The sequence below is a fragment of the Lacerta agilis genome, chromosome Z, assembly GCF_009819535.1.
Source record: "Lacerta agilis isolate rLacAgi1 chromosome Z, rLacAgi1.pri, whole genome shotgun sequence".
NCBI classification, from domain to species: Eukaryota; Metazoa; Chordata; class Lepidosauria; order Squamata; family Lacertidae; genus Lacerta; species Lacerta agilis.
The window spans coordinates 43,469,823-43,491,803 of record NC_046331.1 but is presented as its reverse complement, the minus strand read 5'-3'; the positions used below and the strand labels follow the sequence as shown (position 1 = coordinate 43,491,803).

At 45.9% G+C, this 21,981-nt stretch overlaps 1 protein-coding gene across 4 annotated transcripts; it reads left to right on the top strand.

Annotated features, from left to right (window-relative positions):
* Positions 1–636: 636 nt before the first annotated feature.
* NONO (non-POU domain containing octamer binding) lies at positions 637–20,991 on the top strand. Of its 4 annotated transcripts, none has more exons than XM_033137026.1 (11): positions 637–665; positions 11,301–11,435; positions 12,721–12,941; positions 16,029–16,330; positions 16,972–17,067; positions 17,699–17,895; positions 17,988–18,072; positions 18,259–18,358; positions 18,526–18,568; positions 18,798–18,907; positions 20,062–20,991. In XM_033137026.1, the coding sequence occupies exons 2-11, from the start codon at positions 11,309–11,311 to the stop codon at positions 20,197–20,199; spliced, it is 1,419 nt and encodes a 472-aa protein (XP_032992917.1). In that variant the 5' UTR covers positions 637–665; positions 11,301–11,308; the 3' UTR covers positions 20,200–20,991. The 4 variants fall into 4 exon arrangements, with proteins under 4 accessions (XP_032992917.1, XP_032992921.1, XP_032992916.1 ...); XM_033137030.1 differs by lacking the exon at positions 637–665 and adding an exon at positions 7,160–7,463 and having other exon boundaries at positions 12,748–12,941; XM_033137025.1 differs by lacking the exon at positions 637–665 and adding an exon at positions 7,162–7,463.
* The last annotated feature ends 990 nt before the right edge of the window (positions 20,992–21,981 follow it).

Below are 21,981 nucleotides of genomic sequence, written 5' to 3'. Positions count from 1 at the left end.
AACCGTTCCTCATAAGGATTGGTTTCCAGACCCTCAATCATCTTGGTTGCCCTCCTCTGCACACATTTCAGCTTGTCAACATCCTTCTTAAATTGTGGTGCCCAGAGCTTGACACAGTATTCCAGGTGTGGTCTGAACAAATGTCCTGTACCCTCAGCCTACCTGGAGGCAAGTCCCACTGGCGTGTACAGTGTGTAAAGTCCAAAGTTTAACAGTCAGGAATAGGGTTGCCAGGTCTGCTTCCAAAAAACAGCGGACAAGCGGGGTGTGTGTGTTAAATTAAAATAAATTATATATTTTCTTACAAACATTTTAACACGTATTAAAATACCATTTCATCATAAAGCTTCTGAATTAAAAAATGCCAATATTTTGTGGGGGGAAATAGTGACCATAATGTGAAAAAAGTGGACTGTCCACTCAAATAGTGGACACCTGGCAACCCTAGTCAGGAAACACAGTCCGAGGGTCAATCCACTTAAGCAAAGTCCCAAGTCCAGCAGTCAGGAAACACAGTCCAGAGTCAAACCCAAAGCACAGCCCCTAGAGGTCCTGGAGCATCCAAGCCGATGTCCATCAGCATCAGCAGCAGAGCAGACCCAGAACCTCAACTCTGCTTCCCTTTTATACTTTGCATGTTGATTGCAGCATCTGGGCTTGATGAGGTAGGTGACCCTCACCTGTTCTGAGCCTACTGTAGCTGAGGAAAGCCCACCTGGGCTATGAGCTTTTGCCTGACTCAGCCTCCCGGAGCGTAACCTCCCACTGCTCCCTATGTCTCAGAGCCCACCTTGATCATGAAGGCGGGGACCTCTCTGGCTCCTGATCTTCTGGTCCCTGCACAATGACCCCCATCTCCTCGCCTTCTTCTGTCACCCTGTGTGTACTTCCCACAACCCCAACTTCTCCATTCCCATCCCCAGCTTGCCCCAGTGGGTTCCAGTCATGGTTACACCCCTCACCAGGATCCTTTTCCCACTGTTCTGCCAGTTCAAGACACCAAGGCAGAATAGAGTGGTACTATTACTTCCCTTGATCTGGACACTATACTTCTGTTGATGCAGTCAAGAATAGTGTTAGTCTTTTTGCTGCTACATCACACTGTAGACTCATATTCAGCTTGTGGTCCACTAAGACCCCCTAGATCCTTGTCACATGTACTACTGGCAAGTCAAGTGCCCCCCCCATCTTATATTTGTGCAGCTGCTTCTTCCTGCCTAAGTGTAGAACCTTGCATTTGTCCCTTTTGAAATTCATTTTTCTAGTTTGGAACCAGATATCCAATCTGCTAAGGTCATCCCATTTCTGTCTTCTGGGCACTAGAAAGGATAGGAAGCATGGCAGGAAGATTTAAGCACAATCAAAGAAACATTTAAACAGTGTAGTATAGTATCAAAATATTTTTTATTATTTGTGGAATGTGGATAGATATCTTTTCAAAATGAGAGCAAGAGCATCGTGTGATACTGAGGACGGTCTTCCAATGTCTTCCGATGTATTTCTTAGCAATAAATAATTTGTTGTGGCACAAGTAAGTTTTTATTCTGAAAGTGTGGGACCTGGGAGATCAGGGTTCAAATCCCAACTCAGCCATGAAGCTCACTGGGTGACCTTAGGCGGCAGATCTGCCCCTGCTGTTTGTTTGTTTTGTTTTTTGTAAAAAAAAAAAACCTTTTTATTTAAGATTTCGTCATTTACAAAAATACATGCATTGTCTCTTTTGTGTTTTCTACAGATCAGTTTAATTTGTTTTGAGAGACATAGTGTGTGGGGTTTTGTGACAGCAGTGTAGGTGTACCTGTGGGCGAGAGTCAGATGTGGTGGCAGGGCTGGCAGCAGTGCAGGGGCAGGCAGGAGGCCCATATTCTGCAGGGGGGCAGTTTGCCAACATCTGTGGAACATCCTGGCCCCCACCCCACCCCAAGGAAATATGATGTGAAAAGCACATGCCCTTGCTTCTCAATTTGATATTTTTACATGATTTTGTATGTTTCCTGGTTTATGACGTACAGTTATTTTTATTGATTATAGTTCAGTAATTCTGTATTGCAAATGATAAATGTAAACTGTTTAAGTATTATTTGCTGCTATTTAATTTTACTGTTTACTATTAGATTCTAATGTATTATTGAATATTGATTAATTTGATATAAATTGTTTATTTTAAAGACATTGTGAGTTTTTTTTGTATTGGATCAGGCTGTTATTAATGTTTGACATATTATTATGTTTTTATATGCATTGGAAACCACCCAGAGTGGCTGGGGGTTACGGAACTGGCTCCTATGCCTGTTCAGCTTGGTCGCATTACCTGGCAACCTGGTAATTGGTAATACCTGGTAACCTGGAAATTGCATTGGCAAGAATTCTCCCTGATATTTTTCCTATTTCATGCACACCCAGACACCTTTATCTGCAGCAAAACATGCCTCTCCTGTATTGATCTCTGCAGCCACAGCAAGTGCTGTAACTCTTCAACAGTTGGACTTCAACCCCAATGGGGCACTCTTACATTGTCTCCTGAGACAGACAGATGGCAACCAACCTGCCAATTTATTCTTATGATTTTAAGTTGTGTTAAACATAGCATTGTGTTTCAACTATTGTAACCTGCCCTGGGGCGTTGGTGTGATGAGCAGGTATAACAATAATTCATTGGAAAGGCTATGGGCCCAAAGACAAGTTATGGCAGCTGCCGGACGATGTGCAGACAACTCTTCATTTTATGGGTGCTATCCAGAGAAGCTCAAGTCTTAGGACTTGTGTGGGGTGTATGGAGCGTTAGGGCAGGGGCAGTATCTCTGGTGGGGGACACATTGTACTGCTTCCAGGGTAGTTTGTCCACCTTTGGTCCCCACCCTGCACTGAGCTCTCGCCTAGGGCTCTGATAAGTTGTCCGCATGCGGCAGCGGCCACACCCTCAGAATAGCTTTGATTGCCGGCTAAACCAGGTGAGGGGAGCCAGTGGGTCTCAAGCCCTTGTTGAGTTAGGGACTAACCCTCCAAGCGAAGACAGGCTCCAGCTGAGTCCAAGTCCAATAGTGGGCCCAGTGGTCAAGAAGGCAGTTTCTGCATGTAGAGGGAAGTGAGGGGCAGATGGGGCTCATCCACCTGGGAAGAAACAAAATAAAATAAAAAAATTCTTTCCAGTAGCACCTTAGAGACCAACTAAGTTTCTTCTTGGTATGAGCTTTCGTGTGCATGCATACGAAGAAGTTCTGAAGAAGTATGCATGCACATGAAAGCTCATACCAAAAACAAACTTAGTTGTTCTCTAAGGTGCTACTGGAAAGAATTTTTGTTTTGTTTTGTTTTGACTATGGCAGACCAACATGGCTACCCACCTGTAACTCCACCTGGGAAGGTAGAAGATCTTGAAGAAGAAAAACTCTGACCCTAAACCTCCACTGTCTTGTGGGATCTTTGGGAGAAGAAAAGGCTAAGGAGTAAAGCTACAGAAATCTGGAGTCCCTAAGGTGGGTTGAATGGCACCTTGTAGGCCTCCTTCTGGCAACTCCTGCAGCCCAGCTGGTGTCAAACATCTTGCTTTCATTTCCTTTGGACCACATAATCGAGGCTGAAAGGGGGGTCTTGTCATCTGGGCAGCCCAGGACCTCCAGACACACTACCCAGGCTTGTGCCCTGAAGAGAGAGGGAGACTTGCAGGGAACACCTGGACAAGGGGGTGATGTCATGAGTCCTGTGGAGACCTCTTGATAGGACTGGCCAGTGTGGGAGGAGGACTGGGATGAGAATGGAACTGCGAGAGACTGGATCTCAGGGAGGGGGCCAAGCAGGCTGGAAGACACTGATCCATGTCTAGGGGAGGGGCCAAGTAGACAGTCATGGGAGTAGCCCACCTCAGTGCTACTGGACACCCCAAGCACTGGGTTGCAGCAAATGTCTGGCTAAGAGCCCTCCCCCTCCATGAAGGTGCCTGGGGACAGAGCAGACAGTGAGCTGGCCTTGTGGAGCCTGCCTCCATCACCAAGGATACAGAGGCTGCTCTGGTGCAAACAGATCTGCTGAAAGGGGTGCCAGCTTGCTTTCCCAGTCATGTGGCTCAGAACAACCACCATGTAAACAACTGTGATCTTCAGAAAAGGACCTTTGGGAAATGTCAAGTGGCGACACCACACTACGTGCTTAGCCTGTGCTGCACCTGTCCATCTGAATGCTTGTCACCTGGCTACTCGTGTATCCCACTGACCAATGCATCCAAGCCTTTGGCAATAAAAGTGTTGGGAGCCCAGGTTTTGCATCCTCCAAGGCGGGCCAGTTGCAGTTGCTCTGGGCACCACAGTTGGTCATCAGGCTTCAGGAGTGCTGGTGGTGCCAGTGCTGGTGGGACTGTTGCAAAGGTACAATGATCGAGGCAAATACGCTATCCATGGGCATATTTAACATAACGAATGGCTCCCTGGAGGGGTCTGACTATTCTTTGCAAAAGGGGTGGAGAGGTAAGGCCACGTCCTGCAAAGCCCTGCTGGAATCCAACTGGCTAGTTACTTCCACCTAGCATTGGTGGTCCTGGGTTCAAATTATGTCTGTCCCTTCTCCTTCAAAAGTGCTGGCTGTCACGAAGTTGAGAAGAGAGTGAGCCCCAGCAACCTCTTCTTTAATGGAGACAATATTATTATTATTATTATTATTATTATTATTATTATTAGTTGGTGGTGGTGGTGGTGGTAGTGAGTTTATCTTATCCAAGGCAACGGAAATCATCTTACAACCAACCAACCAATGGGGAAATGAATGAATGAATGAATGAATGAATAAATAAATGCATACATACCTTGTATTGGCATTTTTTTGGGGGGGGAAGCATACATAGGCTTAATATTACACTAAAGCTTATCAAGCAGAATGAGGCAACAGCACAATCTTAAGTACTTGTAAAAATGATGGCTACAGATGCTCTTACTCCTGTATTTAGCTTGTAACAAGTCAGTGTATATTCTAGTGTAATGGGGAGAAGATTGGAAGGTATCCCATATTCTGAAGCCACTAAAATATTGAAGTCCTTAGTGAGTTATGCAGCGTGCCCCTAGGCACAGATCCCTAGAAATAAGTCAGATCAATAAGCTAAATTCCAAGTAACTATGCACAGGATTGCAGTGCAGTATTGTTGTCTACATACGCAAAATGTTATTTTCCCATTGGGCCTGCTGAAGAGTTCAGCTTAACCTGGAAGCTTGCATTATTGCATAGTGCTACAGTAACAACATAAAAGTCCACTAAAAATTGTGCCTTCATGAATTTTTCCCACACTTCACACCCGCTGACTCACAATCCAGCACTGCTTGTCTCCTCTTCCTCCCTCTTGAAAACTTATTATCTGCATTTCTCACCTCGACAACAACAACAACGGCTGCTGGGGAACCCACAAAAGTGGAATTCACAGGCCTAAAAATTACACAGATGTTCCCTCACCTTAGCTTTACACATGTGTAGAAAGTAACTCACATTCTCAGAGGAAAAACCAGCCTGCATTATCAGGCAGAAGTACAAGGTGCCCTGTCTCAAGGCCGAGTTTTCCCAGCACAAACATCCTTGACATTTTCTCAATAATGTCTGGGTAAGCAGACTCTCCTAACAATATCCTGCCACGTGCTTTTTAAAAACATCTCTTCACATATTGGCTGTCTATCAAAGCACAGAATCATAGACTCATAAAATAGTAGAGTTGGAAGGGACCCTAAGGATCATCTAATCCTGCCCCCTAAAAATGCAGGAATATGCAGCTGTTCCGTAGGGGGACTGAATCTGCACCCTTGGCGTCATCAGCACCATGCTCTACCCAACAGAACTACTGTATTACAGTAACTTGCTTTTATTTCCACTATGTATTTGTTTTTGTTTATACTGTACTCTGTAGTAACTTTCCTATTACAACGTACTGTGAGATTTGTGAAGAAACATGCCCTAGAGTAAAATAGCAATCCCACACAATAACTTGGAAATGGGCCAGGCTGAACACATGCCTTACTTCCAAGTAAACACTTGCTGCATTTTACGCATTATTACTTTAAGGTGGGAAGACGAGTCGCTCTAGCAGGAGTCCTTGCACTGCTCTCTGCTGGCGCACCGGGTTAGCTGAATCCATCCATCCATCCATATTGAATTATGCATTCCTTTTTATAATAACTGCATTTACGCAACTGTTCCAATTTTTGCATTATGTATGATGGCAAGTATAGGCATACATTGTTACGTTCTAGGGGAGACAGGGCGGTGTAGTGGTTAGTGACGGACCAGAACCTGGGAGACCAGGGTCTGAACCCCCCCCCCCCACTTGAACATGAAGCTCATTGGGCATGACCTTGGGCCACTCAGCCTAACCTATCTCACAGGGTTGCTGTTGGGATTAATTGAGAGTGGTGTGAGCCACCATGATATCCTTGCAGGAAAAAGTGGGATATAGATGCAATGAATACTGGGCTGTAAACCACCATCCGAAAACCAACAATGGACAGAGGTACTGTTTTTCTTGCTACTATTTTATGCATTTTTGAGTTTTTAAACCGCACTTACCTCACTCTTAAGTGGAAAAAAATAATGCACAGAATCGGTGCGCACAATCCTATTGCCAAACCTAGCACATTTTTGCAGCTGCTCCTGGGCATCATGTGGAGAAGAGTTCCACCCGCCCACGCTTATGCACAGTACGTATTTGAACATGCATAGCTTAAAAGGCAGGGGCTTTAACGCAAGAGCGCGCTCCAGCGCCCCCTGCAGACCGACCAAAATCCGCGGCGCTGTCGCTTTAAGGAACAGCGCCTTTCTCTACCGCGCCTGCGCAAGGCCCCGCGGCGCCGTCATGACGCTCGCTCCACATTTCCAGCCACCCACCGCCTCCCCTTTTCCTGCCCCCTTTGTCCCTTTCTCCCCTCTCACCCAAACCTTGCTGTGGGAGAGAGGCACAGAGAAGGGGGAACCTAAAACGCCCCTCAGCCCGCCATTGGCTGCCGTTTGCGCGGGCTGCGGGAGGGCGAGGAGGACGGCCAATAGGACGCGCGAGGGCCCGCCTCCGCCCAGGCGAACGCCTCCGACCGGCGTCGGCAGTGGCCACTCAGCGAGTGCCCGCCAGAGCCCCGTCAGCCAATCAGTTCGGCGGCAGAGGGCGGGGCGAGCACAGCAAGCACGGGCGAACGGTTTCCGGCCGCGCGCGCCTTTTCCCCTCCCCCCGCTTCTTTTTGGCGGCCCTCCCTCCTCTTCCTCCTCCCTCGTTCCTCTCAGCGGCTTTTCCTGAGGTGAGGAGGCCGAGGCTGCCTGGCTGGCCGGCCGGCGGGCGAGCAGGCGCGGCGTTTGTGAGCCGAAGTTCGGCTGAGGGACGAGGCGGGGGCAGAGGAGAAGAAAGGCACCTGCCGGCAAAGGCGGACAAATCTAGGCCGGGGCTTCTGTAGCGCCGCTGGGCCTCTTCGCCGCCGCCTGAGGTGAAGGAAGAAGCAGCGAGCGAGTGAGTGAGCGCATGCGCGGGCTACCTCCCCCTCACGCCTGGTCTGAGATTCCCCACTCCCACCCCAAAAGACCCCTTGTCCATCTTCTCGCTCCGTCCACCTCTCTCTCTCCAGGGGTTTGGAAGAAGTCGGCGCTACCTTCTCCCTGTCCCGATTGCCGGGCCAAGTACCCGAGGGAACGGCTCGGACCCACCACCCCCGACTCCCCCGGTTCCGAGGAACGGAGGTCCGTCGGCGAAGTCTCGTGCGCGGCGAAGGGACGCAGCCTCCGGGTTTGGACCGCGGAAGCATTTCCGGGGGGGGGCGAGATCCGTGGGGGGGCAGGCTGTCCGTTGCCTTTTCTGGGTTCTCTGGGCGGATGGGGCCGTCGGGAAAGCTTTCGGTGGTAGTAGTAAGGTGGGGCGGTGTGTGTGTGTGTGTATTGGAGATGGAAGGGCTATTGGTTTGCCTGCTTATTGTTTTCATTATGTATTTTGGGGCTTTGTTCAGCGACCCGTCCTGAGGTTTCCGCGGAGTAGTGGCATCGCCTCCCGGAATCGGAGGAGGCCGCGTGCTTATGAAGGAGCAAGTTTGCTGGAGGGTTGCTGTTTGCGCGCGGCGGCGGCGGTGTGGGGAGTAGGGGACCTGGGCCAGGTCCAGCAGGGCTTTTTGTTCGTTGGCTCCTTCGTGTTGCTAGCGCTGCCTTTGTCAGCCTGGAGCCCCCCTGGGTGTTTCCGGGCAGCTGCTCCCGTGGAGGCGAGTCAGTAGCCCGAAACCACCTGCAGGGGAATCGTTTTAGCAAGTTGCCTGGCCTGGCAGCACCCAGTGAAACGGTATTATGAAAGATTCAGCACAGGCAAAAGGAAGGACTTCTTCACATATCTGTACTGTACAGTATAGTGAAACTCGGAACTTGGCATGGCATTAAGATGTTATGACGGTTGCTGAGGTAGGTTGCTTCAGATGAGGAATGGGAAAACTCGCAAAGGAGGAGATATGTGGCATTGGTCATTAGCAATAATAAGCTGTGTATGATTTCCAGGACCAGAGGCAGTATGCCTATTGGATGCCAGTTGCTGGGGAACAATAGTAGGAGAGGGTTGTCGCCCTGTGAGCTTCCCAGAGGTATCTCGTTCTCCACTGCAAAGAGATAGAATGCCAGTCCAGCAGAGCTTTCTTGTGTGCCACACAGGTGACTTTGGACCTGCTTGAGATATGGCCAATCAACCCAAACTGCTGTTTTCTGCTGTCTGGACTGCAGTTGTTTGCCTGCTTAGCTCGGTGCTGGATGGGACCAATTTGGATGGTCCACCCCCACCACTTAATGGATCCAAATGGTTTCCAGAGAGTGATAGGGGACATTTTATCCCATGTTGACGGCCTTTCACCTGATTCCCTAGTGGCCCGCTGAAATGTAGAGTTAACCAGGGCTATTGACTGTCTGGTCCTGAAACTCCCTCTCCTATTGCATGGAGCCCAGACAGCCCCATGGTTTTCTCCAGAGCTGAGGGCGATGAAACAATTGCTGAGGCGGCTAGAGCACTGGTAGGGGAAAACTCATTCTGAATCAGACCGAACATGGGTTAGAGACAGCATTGGTGAAGATGACCTTCTTCACCGCCTCTATTGCATCTGCAGGAAACAGCAGCAGGAAACTCTTTCAGGTGGTTCACAGTCTAATGGAACTGCCTTTGCCATTGGGGCCTGGTAAGGACCCCAAGATCTCCTGCAGTGATTTTGCAAAGTTTTTTGCAGATAAAGTCGCTCAGATTCAGAAAGAGGTAGTCTCCACTGTGGGAGCAGGGCTGGGGCCGGAGAGTGCTAGACTCCTATATAGTCAAGTTGCATGGGATCAACTCCAATCTGTTACCTCCAAGGATGTGGACAGGCTGCTTGGATGAGTGAACTGACCACCTGTCTCCTTGAACCTTGCCCATCCTGGCTCATAAAAGTGAGCCGGGAAGGTTTGGGCGATGGGCTCTGTGGGGTGGTGAATGCTTCCCTCTGAGGGAATGTTCCCAGACCTGTGGCACGCCTGGAGGATACGGACCATTTGGATCCCTTCCAATCGGGATTCAGGCCTCATCATGGGACTGAAGCTGCCTTGGTCATGCTGCTCGATGAGTTGTTTCCTAGTTCTTCTGGATCTCTCAGTGGCCTTTGATACCATTGACCATGACATCCTTCTGAACTGTCTAGAGAAGCTGGGGGCACTGTTATACAGTGGTTCTGCTTCTACCTCCTGGGCTGTGTCCAGAAAGTGGTGTTGGGGGATGAGTGTTCCGACCCCTGGGTTCTCACTTGTGGGGTGCCTCAGGGTTCCGTCCTCTCCCCCATGCTTTTTAACATCTATATGAAGCCACTGGGAGGGATCACCGGGGTTTGGGCTGGGTATTCATCAGTATGTGGATGATACCCAGTTCTACCTCTTTTAAATCAGAACCAGTGAAGGCAGTGAGTGTCTAGAGGCAGTTGGAGGATGGATGGCAGCTAACAGATTGAGGTTGAATCCTGACAAGACAGAAGTACTGTTTTGGGGGATTGGGGTGGGCAGGTATGGAAGACTCCCTGCTCCTGAATGGGGTAGCTGTGCCTCTGAAGGACCAAGTGCACAGCCTGGGAGTCATTTTGGACTCACAGCTGTCTATAGAGGCGCAGTTCAATTCTGTGTCCAGGGCAGCTGTCTACCAGCTCCATCTGGTATGCAGGCTGGGACCTTACCTGCCCGCAGACTGGCCAGAGTGGTGCATGCTCTAGTTATCTCCTGCTTGGACTACTGCAATGTGCTCTACGTGGGGCTGCCTTTGAAGGTGACCCAGAAACTACAACTAATCCAGAATGCGGCAACTAGACTGGTGACTGAGAGTGGCTGCCGAGACCATATAACACGTCGTAAAAGACCTACATTGGCTCCCAGTATGTTTCTGAGCACAATTCAAAGCAGGGTGGATTTGATTTAAATCACTAGTCAGTAAGGCTCAGGATGAATTTAAATTTAAAAAATCCAATTTAAATAAAAAAAACTGATTTTTTTATTTAAATCAGATTTTTTTGATTTAAATCTACCCTGAGCCTTACTGACTAGTGATTTAAATCAGTTTGATTTAAATCAAATCCAACCTGATTCAAAGTGTTGGTGTTGACCTTTAAAGTCCTAAACGGTCTCAGCCCAGTATACCAGAAGGAGCATCTTCACCCCCATTGTTCAGCCCGGACACTGAGGTCCAGCTGCGATGGCCTTCTGGCGGTTCCCTCACTGCTAGAAGTGAGATTACAGAAAACCAGGCAGCGGGCCTGGCACCTGCCCTGTGGAATGCCCTCCCATTAGATATCAAGGAAATAGACAACTATCCAACTTTTAGAAGACATCTGAGGCAGTCCTGTTTAGGGAAGTTTTTCATGTTTGATGTTTTATCTTGTTTTTAATATTCTGTTGGGAGTCGCCCAAAGTGGCTGGGGTATAAATAATTTATTATTTATTATTATTATCATTATTGTTATTATTAGTGACTTCCCATAGTCTCTTTCTAGCCCTATGACTTGAGAGCAGTTCTCAGCTGGTGAAGCCAAGGAGTAAAAGTGGACCCCTCTGCAAGCAAAGCACATACTATGCCCCTGAGCTTTGAGGCTGCTTCCATATGTGAGCAAACAAAGCTGCCACCCACTGGATAGGATCTGTTAGCAGCTCTCCAAAGTACCAGGCACACAGTCCCCAACCTCTAACTCCATCAGCCAAGATCATTGGTAACAGAAGTTGCCAGTATTTGAACCCCTGATCTTGTGAGAAGAAAAATGTGTGATCTGACACTGTGGTTGTGGGTTCATGGTACTTATATTTAATTCTTCCCCCCCCCCTCCCAGGTTTGAAGATGCAGGGCAACAAGGGCTTCGCTATGGAGAAGCAAAACCACACTCCAAGGAAGCAGCATCAGCACCAACAGCAACAGCAGCAACAACAACCTCCCCCAGCTAATGGACAGCAGGCCAACAACCAAAGTGAGTGGCAGCTTCCTTGGGTAACATATCTTTGGAGATGTCATAGTCATATGGTTAGATCCCCTATAGGTAGTGCAGGGTATTAGTCTTCCTTTGGACCTGGTCACCACTGTGTGCTCTAGAAATATTCTGTTCAGTGTGTACTTGCAGGTGTCTTTTCAAAGTTACTGTTGGTCAGTTGCATGATTGAATCACAACTTGGTTTGAAATTCTCAGGCTGGTGAGAACAAGTTCAGTGACACAGAAAGCATATATGAGGTTGGAATTTTTCAACCAGATCTGGTGTGATTTCTTGCAACTTTAGATAGGTGATTAACATGTCTGCCTCAGGTCACCAGAGGTTACTGTTTGTCTTGACTCTTAATAGAGTGTATCCCCCTTTCCCAATATTAGCATTAACAGCAAATCCCTTCAGCACAAGAGGATTGCTTATACTTCAAATCCTTAATGTGACTTGCAAACTAAGCTGGCATAACTTAATGATTTGGTTGCTAGTGGCCTAAGAATGCATGATTATTCTTAAATTGCTAGGAGTTCAGGGCTATGTGGAATTATAGGTATAGCTAAATGGTGAATGAAGACATGGCTTAGCTTACTTAGGCTTCTGTGGCTGATTTTGTTGCTTTCTAAGATGGTTTGCTTCTTTCTGCACTTAATGAACAGTATGGCTTCCTTTCTACAACTGGACTTGGATGCTCGCTTCTTCATTTGCTGCAGTTCCTCTTGCCACTGAGCACTTTCTCACCTCTTAATGATTGAGTCCTTTTTCCATCACAGCAATATGTGCCCTCCTTCAAACACCCAGAAAGACTGGTGTTGGGCTTTGATTCTGATCAGTCTATTAAGAGAATGGATAATGTGTTCTAACTGGCATTGCTGTTTGATCGTATCTTGAGTTGCTTCCTCCAGATTGTAAATTTGCAGGCTGTATCTGGAGCCCTACTCTCCCATCTGCTGCTGTGTGCTGGAAAGCTTCCTACCAGCACTGTCATGTAAGTGCTGCTAAAAATCTTTGTTTTGGACCTATCCTTCCAGCATTTGCAGTGCTCTGGCTGTCCTGCAGTTGGCTTTGCATTATCAGTCAGTGGGTCATATCCTTCATCTGCGCAGGGCAAAGGTTGCTATGGGCCTGACTCTTCAACTCCCAGGGCCTCCGACTTGTGTTGACCTGCAGTTGCTGCTAAAATAGTTAAGACTGGATGTGTGTTGGGAGACTTGGTGAATGTTCTGACCTTTGTGCTTTTCAATGTGTTAACACTCAGCGTTTGTTCCCCCAATTTTGTAGAGCGATTCTGTACCTTATTCCCCTCAGATGAAGGCCTGACAATTGACATGAAGAATTTCCGAAAACCTGGCGAAAAGACCTTCACACAGAGAAGTCGCCTGTTTGTGGGGAACCTGCCCCCTGATATCACAGAAGAAGAGATGAGGAAGCTGTTTGAAAAATATGGGAAGGCTGGAGAAGTCTTCATTCATAAGGACAAAGGCTTTGGCTTTATCAGGCTGGTGAGTGGCTATAGGTGTGCTAAGGATTCCTCTCGCTTGGCGAAAGTAGTGCTGCTTTTAATGCTAGCCACATGGGCTTGAATGGCCAGTGCATGGTTTCATATTGTGTGCACTGTGAATGCTGCATGTGGCACTTCCTTTTGTGGAAGCAGACTCCTGGGTGATGTTTCTGAGTCAGACTTACAGAATAATCCTTAATGCCTCTGGTCCTGGAATTTTATAGGGGTTGTGAGAAAACCAGTTGCTTACAGGGGGACCTGTGTTTCACTGGCAGAAAGCAGAACGTCTTCCTTAAGGAAGTGATCATTATGGCATGCAAGCTTAATGGATTATGCTAGTTGATTCCCCGGTAGCTCCAGAATCCCTAGCTGCCCAGTTCTAGCTGAGTTCCACACATGGAACATCCAGCTGTGTATGTAAAGAGATGAAGAAGCTCTTGAGAGCTTTCTTGGTGGCTGCTGTCCATAGGCTTTTGAACTTGCAATGCTGGCAGAGCTGAACTGTTAATCTTCTCAGTCTGTACTTGCTTCCAAACTGGTATTTCTAGAACTGAGGAAGAGGAGATTTGCAAACTCTTGATCTTCAACCATACATAATGTGTCAAAGGAAATATATCAAGGTGGGAGGGCAATGATGAGCTGGTTTATATTCTGTATTTTTTAAATCAGTTGTTTAAAAAATACAAAAGTAATAAAATGGCTAATTCAGTCAAGGAAGAAGGCCTAGTCTTAAGTACTTGTTACAGTAATTTTATTTAATCAAAACCTTATAATTTAGAAGCATTAAAATAAAGAATGAACAGTACAACTGCATAAATATTAAATATTCACCCTTGGTTTGAACTTGGACAGGTAAATTCTCTACAGTAAGCTGAATTAGTTCTTTCTTTTAACTTGCTGTTTAATAACATTTAAACACCAGATTTTGGCACATAAATTTAACACCAAATGACATATCATCCACATTTATAAAATATTTTTAAAAATAGACATGATCTAACAGGTTTAGTTTATAAAATGTTAGGAAAAGGATTCTGATTATGATGTTGAGCCTATAAAATGGGAAAGAATATGGAACAAGACGCCTATAAAATCAATTTCAGTAAGGATTCAACAATCTACTGTGAATATATTTTTTCGGTGGCATTGTACACTAGTGATCTTATCGTATATAAGCCCCAATCTCTCCCCAAAGTACTTATGCTGCAAAAAATAAAGGCATGCATTTATGCTTATGGTGGGAATATCATTCAGGGACAGCTTTTGGAGAGGTGGTGAAGAATTGGTACCTAACCCTTCATTATCTTTCATGGTGATATGGGATGAGCCAAATGAAAACTGTTTGGATAAATAATTGGTTTTATATATATATATCTATATTGCTGGCTGCCAGGATGGTTATTGTAAGGAAAAGAAAATATTTAGAGGAGTTGGATAAAGATTTATGATCAAATCTGGTCCATAGTAATTGCTAAAAAATTAACTCAGAAAATAAGGTACTGTATATTAGAAGGCCTGTGGATTTAATCTCCTGTGAAAAATGCTGCCATTTGAAATTCTTACCGGTAGTAACTTCATCTACACGTGAGATTATGTAAGACCTTAATGGCAATATCTAGTTATTTGTAAACAAAGCAGATTTTTTAAAGAGCAACAACAACAAATAATGGATTGTGAATATAATGAATTTTGTATCTGGTTTTCTTTTCTTTTCCTTGTCCTTGATTTTGGATCCCTCCCAAAGTTTGATGTATAAAGGATTTATTTTGCATCCCAGATCCTATGCCACATAGTACTTTCCCACTCTGTTCTGCTAATTGTTGTTACTCCAGTGTTGAGGTGCTAGGAATGCTGTATTTTTAAGAGCAGCTTACAAGTGTGTGCCCTAAATGTCACACATGAAAAGGTCCAGTTGGAAAATCTTGGGCTCTCTTCTTTTCTCAAGACTGTTTGGATCTGCTCTCCCATGAAAGTCATGCATTCATCGGTTCCCTGATTTTCATCTCTTCTCTCAAGTCCTGGCTATTTGTTTTTTTAAAAAATAAATTATTTATTTAAAAATAATAGAAACATATATATCACATACAATCTACAAACATGCATTAGAAATTGATACAAGCAAAACAAGATAATAGAAAAAAACAAAAAATCAATTTGCTAAAAACAACTTCCAATTATTCTCACAGTAATGCACAGTTGTGTATTTCTGTTTATTACTTAATTACTTATTCTTCTCTCATCTTGGTTGTATGTAGGTTCAGTCTAAATCTGCCATTAGGATTCCGTTTATACCATTACTCATTAAATATTCTTTAAACACCCTCCATTCTTTCCACACAATTTGAATCATTTGTCCTCTTATTCTTCCGGTTGTCTTTGCTAACTGTAAATATTCTAACATTAGATTTTGCCAGTCTGTTATACTCTGTAGAGTTTTATTCTTCCAATTTCTAGCTACCCAAATTCTGGCTGCTGTTATCCCATACATACATAATACTCTTTTTGGTTTGTTTGTTTGTTTGTTTGTTTGTTTTCCTCTGGCAAAATACTTAATAAGAACATTTCTGGTCTTTTTTTGAATGTACACTTGATCAATTTTTTGAGTTCTTCATAAATGTCATTCTAATAAACACATATATTAGGACATGTCCACCACATATGTTTATAAGACCCATTTTCTTTATTACACCTCCAGCATAAAGGAGATCTATTTCTATACATTTTGGCCAATTTTTCCGGTGTTTGGTGCCACCTGTACATCACGTTAAAGACATTTTCTCTAGATTGTAACAGGCTGTAAATTTTATGTTCACCTGCCACAGTCTTTCCCATTGGTCCATAAGTCCTGGCTATTTGTAATGCCAAAGTGTTCTCTTTGCTGGGCTCCCTACACTCTCCACTCCACTCTCTTTGGGAATAAAATTGTTTTTCCCATAATATGTGCTTTGTTAAGGAGTGCCCACCCCTTTTGCCTCTTCAGGGAGGTGCTTGGTCCAGTAGCAGTGAGCTGATGGATTATTTACCCACTTGAAATAATTCTAGTGTGGTGAGCTTTAATGGGTGGTGCATGTGTGCTTTTTGTCTCCAGGAAACTCGGACTCTGGCTGAGATTGCGAAGGTGGAGCTGGACAACATGCCCCTGCGTGGGAAGCAGTTGCGTGTGCGCTTTGCATGCCACAGTGCCTCGCTGACTGTCAGAAACCTGCCACAGTTTGTGTCCAATGAGCTTCTGGAGGAGGCCTTCTCAATGTTTGGCCAAGTGGAGAGGGCTGTGGTCATTGTGGATGACAGAGGCAGACCTTCTGGAAAAGGCATTGTAGAATTTTCTGGAAAGCCGGCTGCTAGAAAAGCCCTGGACAGATGTAGTGAGGGTTCCTTCTTGTTAACCACGTAAGTTAATTCTAATTTACTATTGTAAGTACAATAAAAGAAACCAGGTCTTTGACTTAGGGCGGTGTGTGTGTGTGTGTGTGTCTTACCGGTAGAGGGCAATAAAGAGTGCATTTATTCAGTGGGCGTGAATCTTAAGTGATGTTCTCTATCTATGTCTACAGAGCTAAATGAAGAAATACAGTATTGCAGTTTTACTCATCACCAGTCATTGCTTATGTTGAACAGGGCTGGTAGAACAAGAACTACAACCAGAAAATTGTGGGCTCTACATTTGGTGCTCATACCTTTATAAGAGATGCTTTTTGAGCACCACAGGACACATGGTGGTTTGCCCAGTCAAACATTATTTGCAAGGCTGGATCAAAGGTATTATGGATTGCTGGCCACAGCAGAATCTCAGGTCTCTCTTGTGCTGCTTTAGTGTTTCTTATCTCTGAACATTGTTTTTCACCTGGGAGTCCTTATTGCTCCCAGGAGGCAGCAGCATTCAGCTTCAGGGAAAGAGTGTTGGTAACTATGCTAAGGAAGGCCCTATCATGCCTAAGCCTGTACTCTAAGCAAAGGCTGCTGCTAGCTCTTGCATTTTGGCCTTTAAAGAGGTTGGCATTTATTTAGTTAGATACAATTTTCATTGCCAGGTTCCCTCGACCTGTGACTGTGGAGCCCATGGATCAGTATGATGATGAAGAGGGACTGCCAGAAAAACTTGTCATCAAAAACCAACAATATCACAAGTAAGTACCCCGTGGAAGGAGGAGAAGTGGTGCTTTCTTAGGGGGAACAAGGGTTTTTGAAGAGTCACTCAGTTCATCTGCAGAGAGTTACATTTTTATGGGAAATACCATTGTTATTACAGTGGACGCTTGGGTTGCGAATGTGATCCGTGCGGGAGGCACGTTTGCAACCCGCAGCATCGCATCTGCGCACACGTGGGTTGCGATTCAGCGCTTCTGCGCATGTTCCGAAACCCGGAAGTAACCCATTCCAGTACTTCTGGGTTCGGCACAGAGCGCAACCCAGAAACCCACAGCGTTCCCAACATGAGGTATGTAAATGGATTTATTACTGCTTTTCAAGCCAATTTCTATAAAGTGGCTTCCAGAAACAAAAAATGTAACATAAAGTAGCATGCAAGTGTTTTTTCACCTTGTTTTCTTGGCTTTTGCTAAGCATAGTGGTAGGATGCATAAAGCAAACTTGAGCAACTTAGTAGCTCTCTAAGCTTGATTCACGTCCTCAGAAACATTCATGATGCAAGCTGCTTGCCTCTAAACTTTACTTTCTGCCTTGACCCCAGTCCTGTGACTCACTAACTCAAGTTGCCTTCTCCTAAATGACTGGATTTTTTCCACCTTGCTGTTGCAGGGAGCGTGAGCAACCTCCCCGTTTTGCACAGCCTGGTTCCTTTGAGTATGAGTATGCAATGCGTTGGAAGGCCCTGATTGAGATGGAAAAGCAGCAGCAAGAGCAAGTGGACCGCAACATCAAAGAAGCACGGGAAAAGCTGGAGATGGAAATGGAGGCAGCTCGTCATGAGCATCAGGTCATGCTCATGAGGCAAGGTGAGAAGCAGGATGGTGATGGCCTTTGCAGTTTGCTGGGAGCAGGTAGTGCAGGTACCCTGACCTGTCACCCCTGTGGATGTTTTTTCCAGACTTAATGAGGCGCCAGGAAGAACTCAGGAGAATGGAGGAGCTGCACAACCAGGAGGTGCAGAAGCGTAAACAACTGGAACTCAGGTGAGCAGGGAATGAGTCACGCCTGTCTGTGAATTTACTTGACTTGTTCTGGTAATTGGTAGGTCTGTGTAGGGGCATGGCTGTTGCCAGGAAGAGTCTGAGAGCATCTGTAGCTTGTGCATAAGCAAGTCTGAATTGTTTGATAGCTCTCCAATTGGTGTGACTATATGGGAGCCTTCCTTGCAGGCAAGAGGAGGAACGCAGGCGCCGTGAGGAAGAGATGAGGAGGCAGCAGGAAGAGATGATGAGGCGGCAAGAAGGATTTAAGGGGGCCTTCCCTGATGCGGTAGGGGTCTTGCTTCACCTGGTGGGGTGGTGAGGGTCAGTTTCTACAGTTCATACAGTTTCTAACCCTTCTGGCCTGGGCAGTAGCACAAAGAAGCTTCTTTCATGTGCCCTACCAGAAGGAGGTGTTGTGATGTTGTCTGAGGCAAGCTTGTCTGTCTGTTTCAGAGGGAGCCTCCAGATATGCGAATGGGACAGATGGGTATGGGAGGTAAGCTGCAAGTGTTTTTTCCTCTCCTGTAAATGTTTTGGGTTGGGTTGTGCTTTATCAGCTGTTCTGTGTGGTGGCTGCAGGTTCCTAAGTTAGCAGGTAGTTGAGCTCTGGGTGGGCCACGGGTGCTATTCACCAGCAGGAATATGTGCAGTAAGGGAGCTGAGCTTTCAGTGGCCACTTAACCCTCAGGGGTATACAGACCAAGAGGATCTTTGCTTTTCCTCAGGTGCGATAGGCATGAACAACCGAGGAACGATGGGAGCCACCAGTGTTCCAGCAGGGCCACCACCTGCAGCTGGTCCTGGGCCAATGATTCCTGATGGAGCCATGGGAATGGTAAGGTCAACCAAGTGCAATTAGGCAGGATTTGGCTTGAAGGGTTGGGTTGCAAAACCCTTGATCTAGGCAAGGATCTGCATGAGCATCTTCTCTCTTTGTAAGTTGATTTGAATCAGCTAGCCAGCTAGCTACATAATTCAACTAATGGCTTGGCAGGGGGCTGAAGCAAAGAAGCTAAGCCATGTGTTTCCCCTTTTCTTAACTTTGCAGCTGTGCATTTGTTGCGTGGATGAACCTAACTGGGGTGGATTCCTAGCATTAGTTTCCCTGTGCCACAAGACCTGGCCTGTTTGGGTGGCTCCCTAAACACCACAAGGCTACTAAGCAGTACAATCCCTTTTGTCTTGGCTGTGGTGGGTTGGAGAAACTAATCGAGTCTTCATGTCTCAAACACATTGCAGAGACAGTGTCAGGCAGGGTAGTTGATGAGGTACCCGCCTTCTGGGCATGCTTGTTTAAGAACAAGGCAAAAGACCCAAGCAGGTGTGCGCTTAAGTGGTCCAGCACAGTAGTTTGCATCAGCTACTAGTGTGGGTGTCCTGGAGAAGTTGTATTGCTGCTGAAGTAGTATGTTTTTAAATGAGAAAAACATACTGAGCGAGTTTTTCTCAGAATGGCAGCTTATTTTTTTTTAATAAATAAAGCTGTATTGAGTGCAGAGTGGGGTGGCTTCCTGTGTTTAGAGCAGCCGTGGAGGCTGAAGCACAGTGCAGGCACTTGCTTTTTTTCATGCCTTGCCTGTACATTGCCATCATGCCAGTGCCTTCAGATGACTCAAACGGGCAGTGCCATGTTGGTGGCATTGGTACCCTTGCATGCCTCTAGTTGTACCCATTATCCCGTCTCCTTGTGCTGCTCTGTGCTCTGTTTTGGAGACTGAAAAGCATTTTTATTCCAATCTTTGCCAAAAAATACATGACAGAAAACAAAAAGGGATTGGAAGTCAGAGAGAACTCAGGTGCTGTTGCTTTGGTGCACAGTTTAATGTGTACTTCCTAAGCCCTCTTGGGCCCTGGTGGTTCTCCCATAATGGCTATTGGTGGAGGAGGGAAGAGCATACTAAGTGGAGGTTGCATGGGGTCTGTACAGTTACAGTCAGTCTTGAGGTATGTTTCTAACCCAAGCTTCTTTCCCTCCTCACTTTCCTTAAGACTCCACCGCCACCCGCTGATCGCTTTGGCCAGGGCGCTGCAATGGAAGGACTTGGAACTATGGGAGGAAACACACCGGGATTCAACAGAGGAGCTCCTGGGGGGGACTTTGGCCCGAACAAGCGTCGCCGATACTAAATGAGGAGGGAGGCGTGTCCAGTCTCCTGCCCATTCCATCGGGACAACCCTTAGGGGCTTCCCTTGGGCATCTGGGGTCTGGCCATGGCAAAAGGGCACCCAGCCAGATTTGTAAAGGGTTTAGTCGATGCCACAAGGTGCATTCCTTCAAAATTGCAATGTGAAAATGGATCCCAGGAGGCTTCACTAGCTGTGTAGTGTGAGAGGCCAGGTTAGGACCTTGACGTCTCTCCCATTCCCAAGCACCACAACACAGGTTCAGCCCCCAGCTAACTCAGCTGCCATTGGAGGCCTGTTCTGCCTTCATGCAGCTCTCTGGATATATTTTTCCAGAGTAGTAGAGCAGGGCCTGTGAGTCTGTAAATGTCTGTAGCTTCAAACGGCTTATCATGTGGGGGACGGGGGAATAGTTTTTTTAAAGAATAAACTTGTAGCTTTTCACTTTTCTCCTCTGGACCATTTTTTCCTTTATTGTAGCTCACTGGTGCAGCCAGGAGGGCCAGGTTAGTGGTGGTGGTGATATGGAGATGACTTATTCAATGTGTTGTACCATTTTAAAAAACAAAACATTTTTTTTACTGGTAGAAAAGTACAATCTATTGGACAAATTAAAGTTTCCTGTTGAAGACTCAAGTTGAAACAATTGTTCGTATAACCCTAACTTTGCCTGTCTTGTGTAGAAGTATGAGACTTACTTTATGTGAACCTGAGTTGTAATCGTCCACTAACAGGTTGAGTTTGTCTGAAGATTGTTACAGGAATGCATTATTAAAAGGGATTTTAAGCCTTTTTCATCTTGTGTGGCATCTCCTCTGTCTCTTGGGCTTGTGTATTTCTGGGTTTTGGTCACTAGAGGGAGAACCTGCTGCTTCCTTTCTGCATCTCTTGGAAGTGGCAGCCAGATCTCTACTTCAGTGTTTTTCAACCTTTTTTGGGCAAAGGCACACTTGTTTCATGAAAAAAATCACGAGGCACACCACCATTAGAAAATGTTAAAAAATTTAACTCTGTGCCTATATTGACTATATATAAAGTAATTCTCTTGAATAGGAATCAAATAAACAAATTTTTCCCACGGCACACCAGGCAACATCTCACGGCACACTAGTGTGCCGCGGAACAGTGGTTGAAAAACACTGCTCTACTTTTTCTGAGAAGGCCTGAGACACTCTGTGCTTGAAGATACCACCACTCTCTTCCCCCAGTGTTCTCTTCCTCCAGCAGTGAAGCTGATATGTCTTGTGTATAGCCCACAAAGTAGCTTGGTTCCGAAGTTTGTGATCGAAAAACAAATCCTGACAAGGTGGTAACAAGAACACGAACACACACACACACACACACACACACACACACACACACACACGAGATTTACTAGGGGAGGAGGGTAGTTTCCTGTTGGTATCTGCCCCATATCTCTTACTCTGGATTGTTAATGCACATGTTGCTACAGGGAAGGATGTTTGTGGGCAAAGTGGCCCACTGAACTTTCAAGTTGCTCCTTTCAGAGTTGGAAAATTGTTTCGAAGGGAAGGTGAGAGAATGAAAAGTGTTGCACCTTCACTTGATTTGGAAAGTGAAAGGAAAGTGGATAGGTTGCAGGCAGAAGCAAGAGTGTTTTACTAATTTCACACAGCTGCTGTGTTATCCTAGTCTTCAGTTTGGGATTATTGCTGTAATATGCACAATGTGGACTCACTGGTTCTGTAATATTTTGGGTGCACAAACAGCTATTGGAAGCAAGTACTGTATAAGGCAGTCAACACCCACAACTCTGCTCTTGCC

Coding starts and splice junctions, on each gene's coding strand:
- NONO (XM_033137026.1), top strand. CDS start 11,309: ATGCAGGGCAACAAGGGCTTCGCTATGGAGAAGCAAAACCACACTCCA. Junction 18,359..18,525: donor AGGGGGCCTTCCCTGATGCG/GTAGGGGTCTTG, acceptor TGTCTGTTTCAG/AGGGAGCCTCCAGATATGCG. Junction 18,908..20,061: donor CTGATGGAGCCATGGGAATG/GTAAGGTCAACC, acceptor ACTTTCCTTAAG/ACTCCACCGCCACCCGCTGA.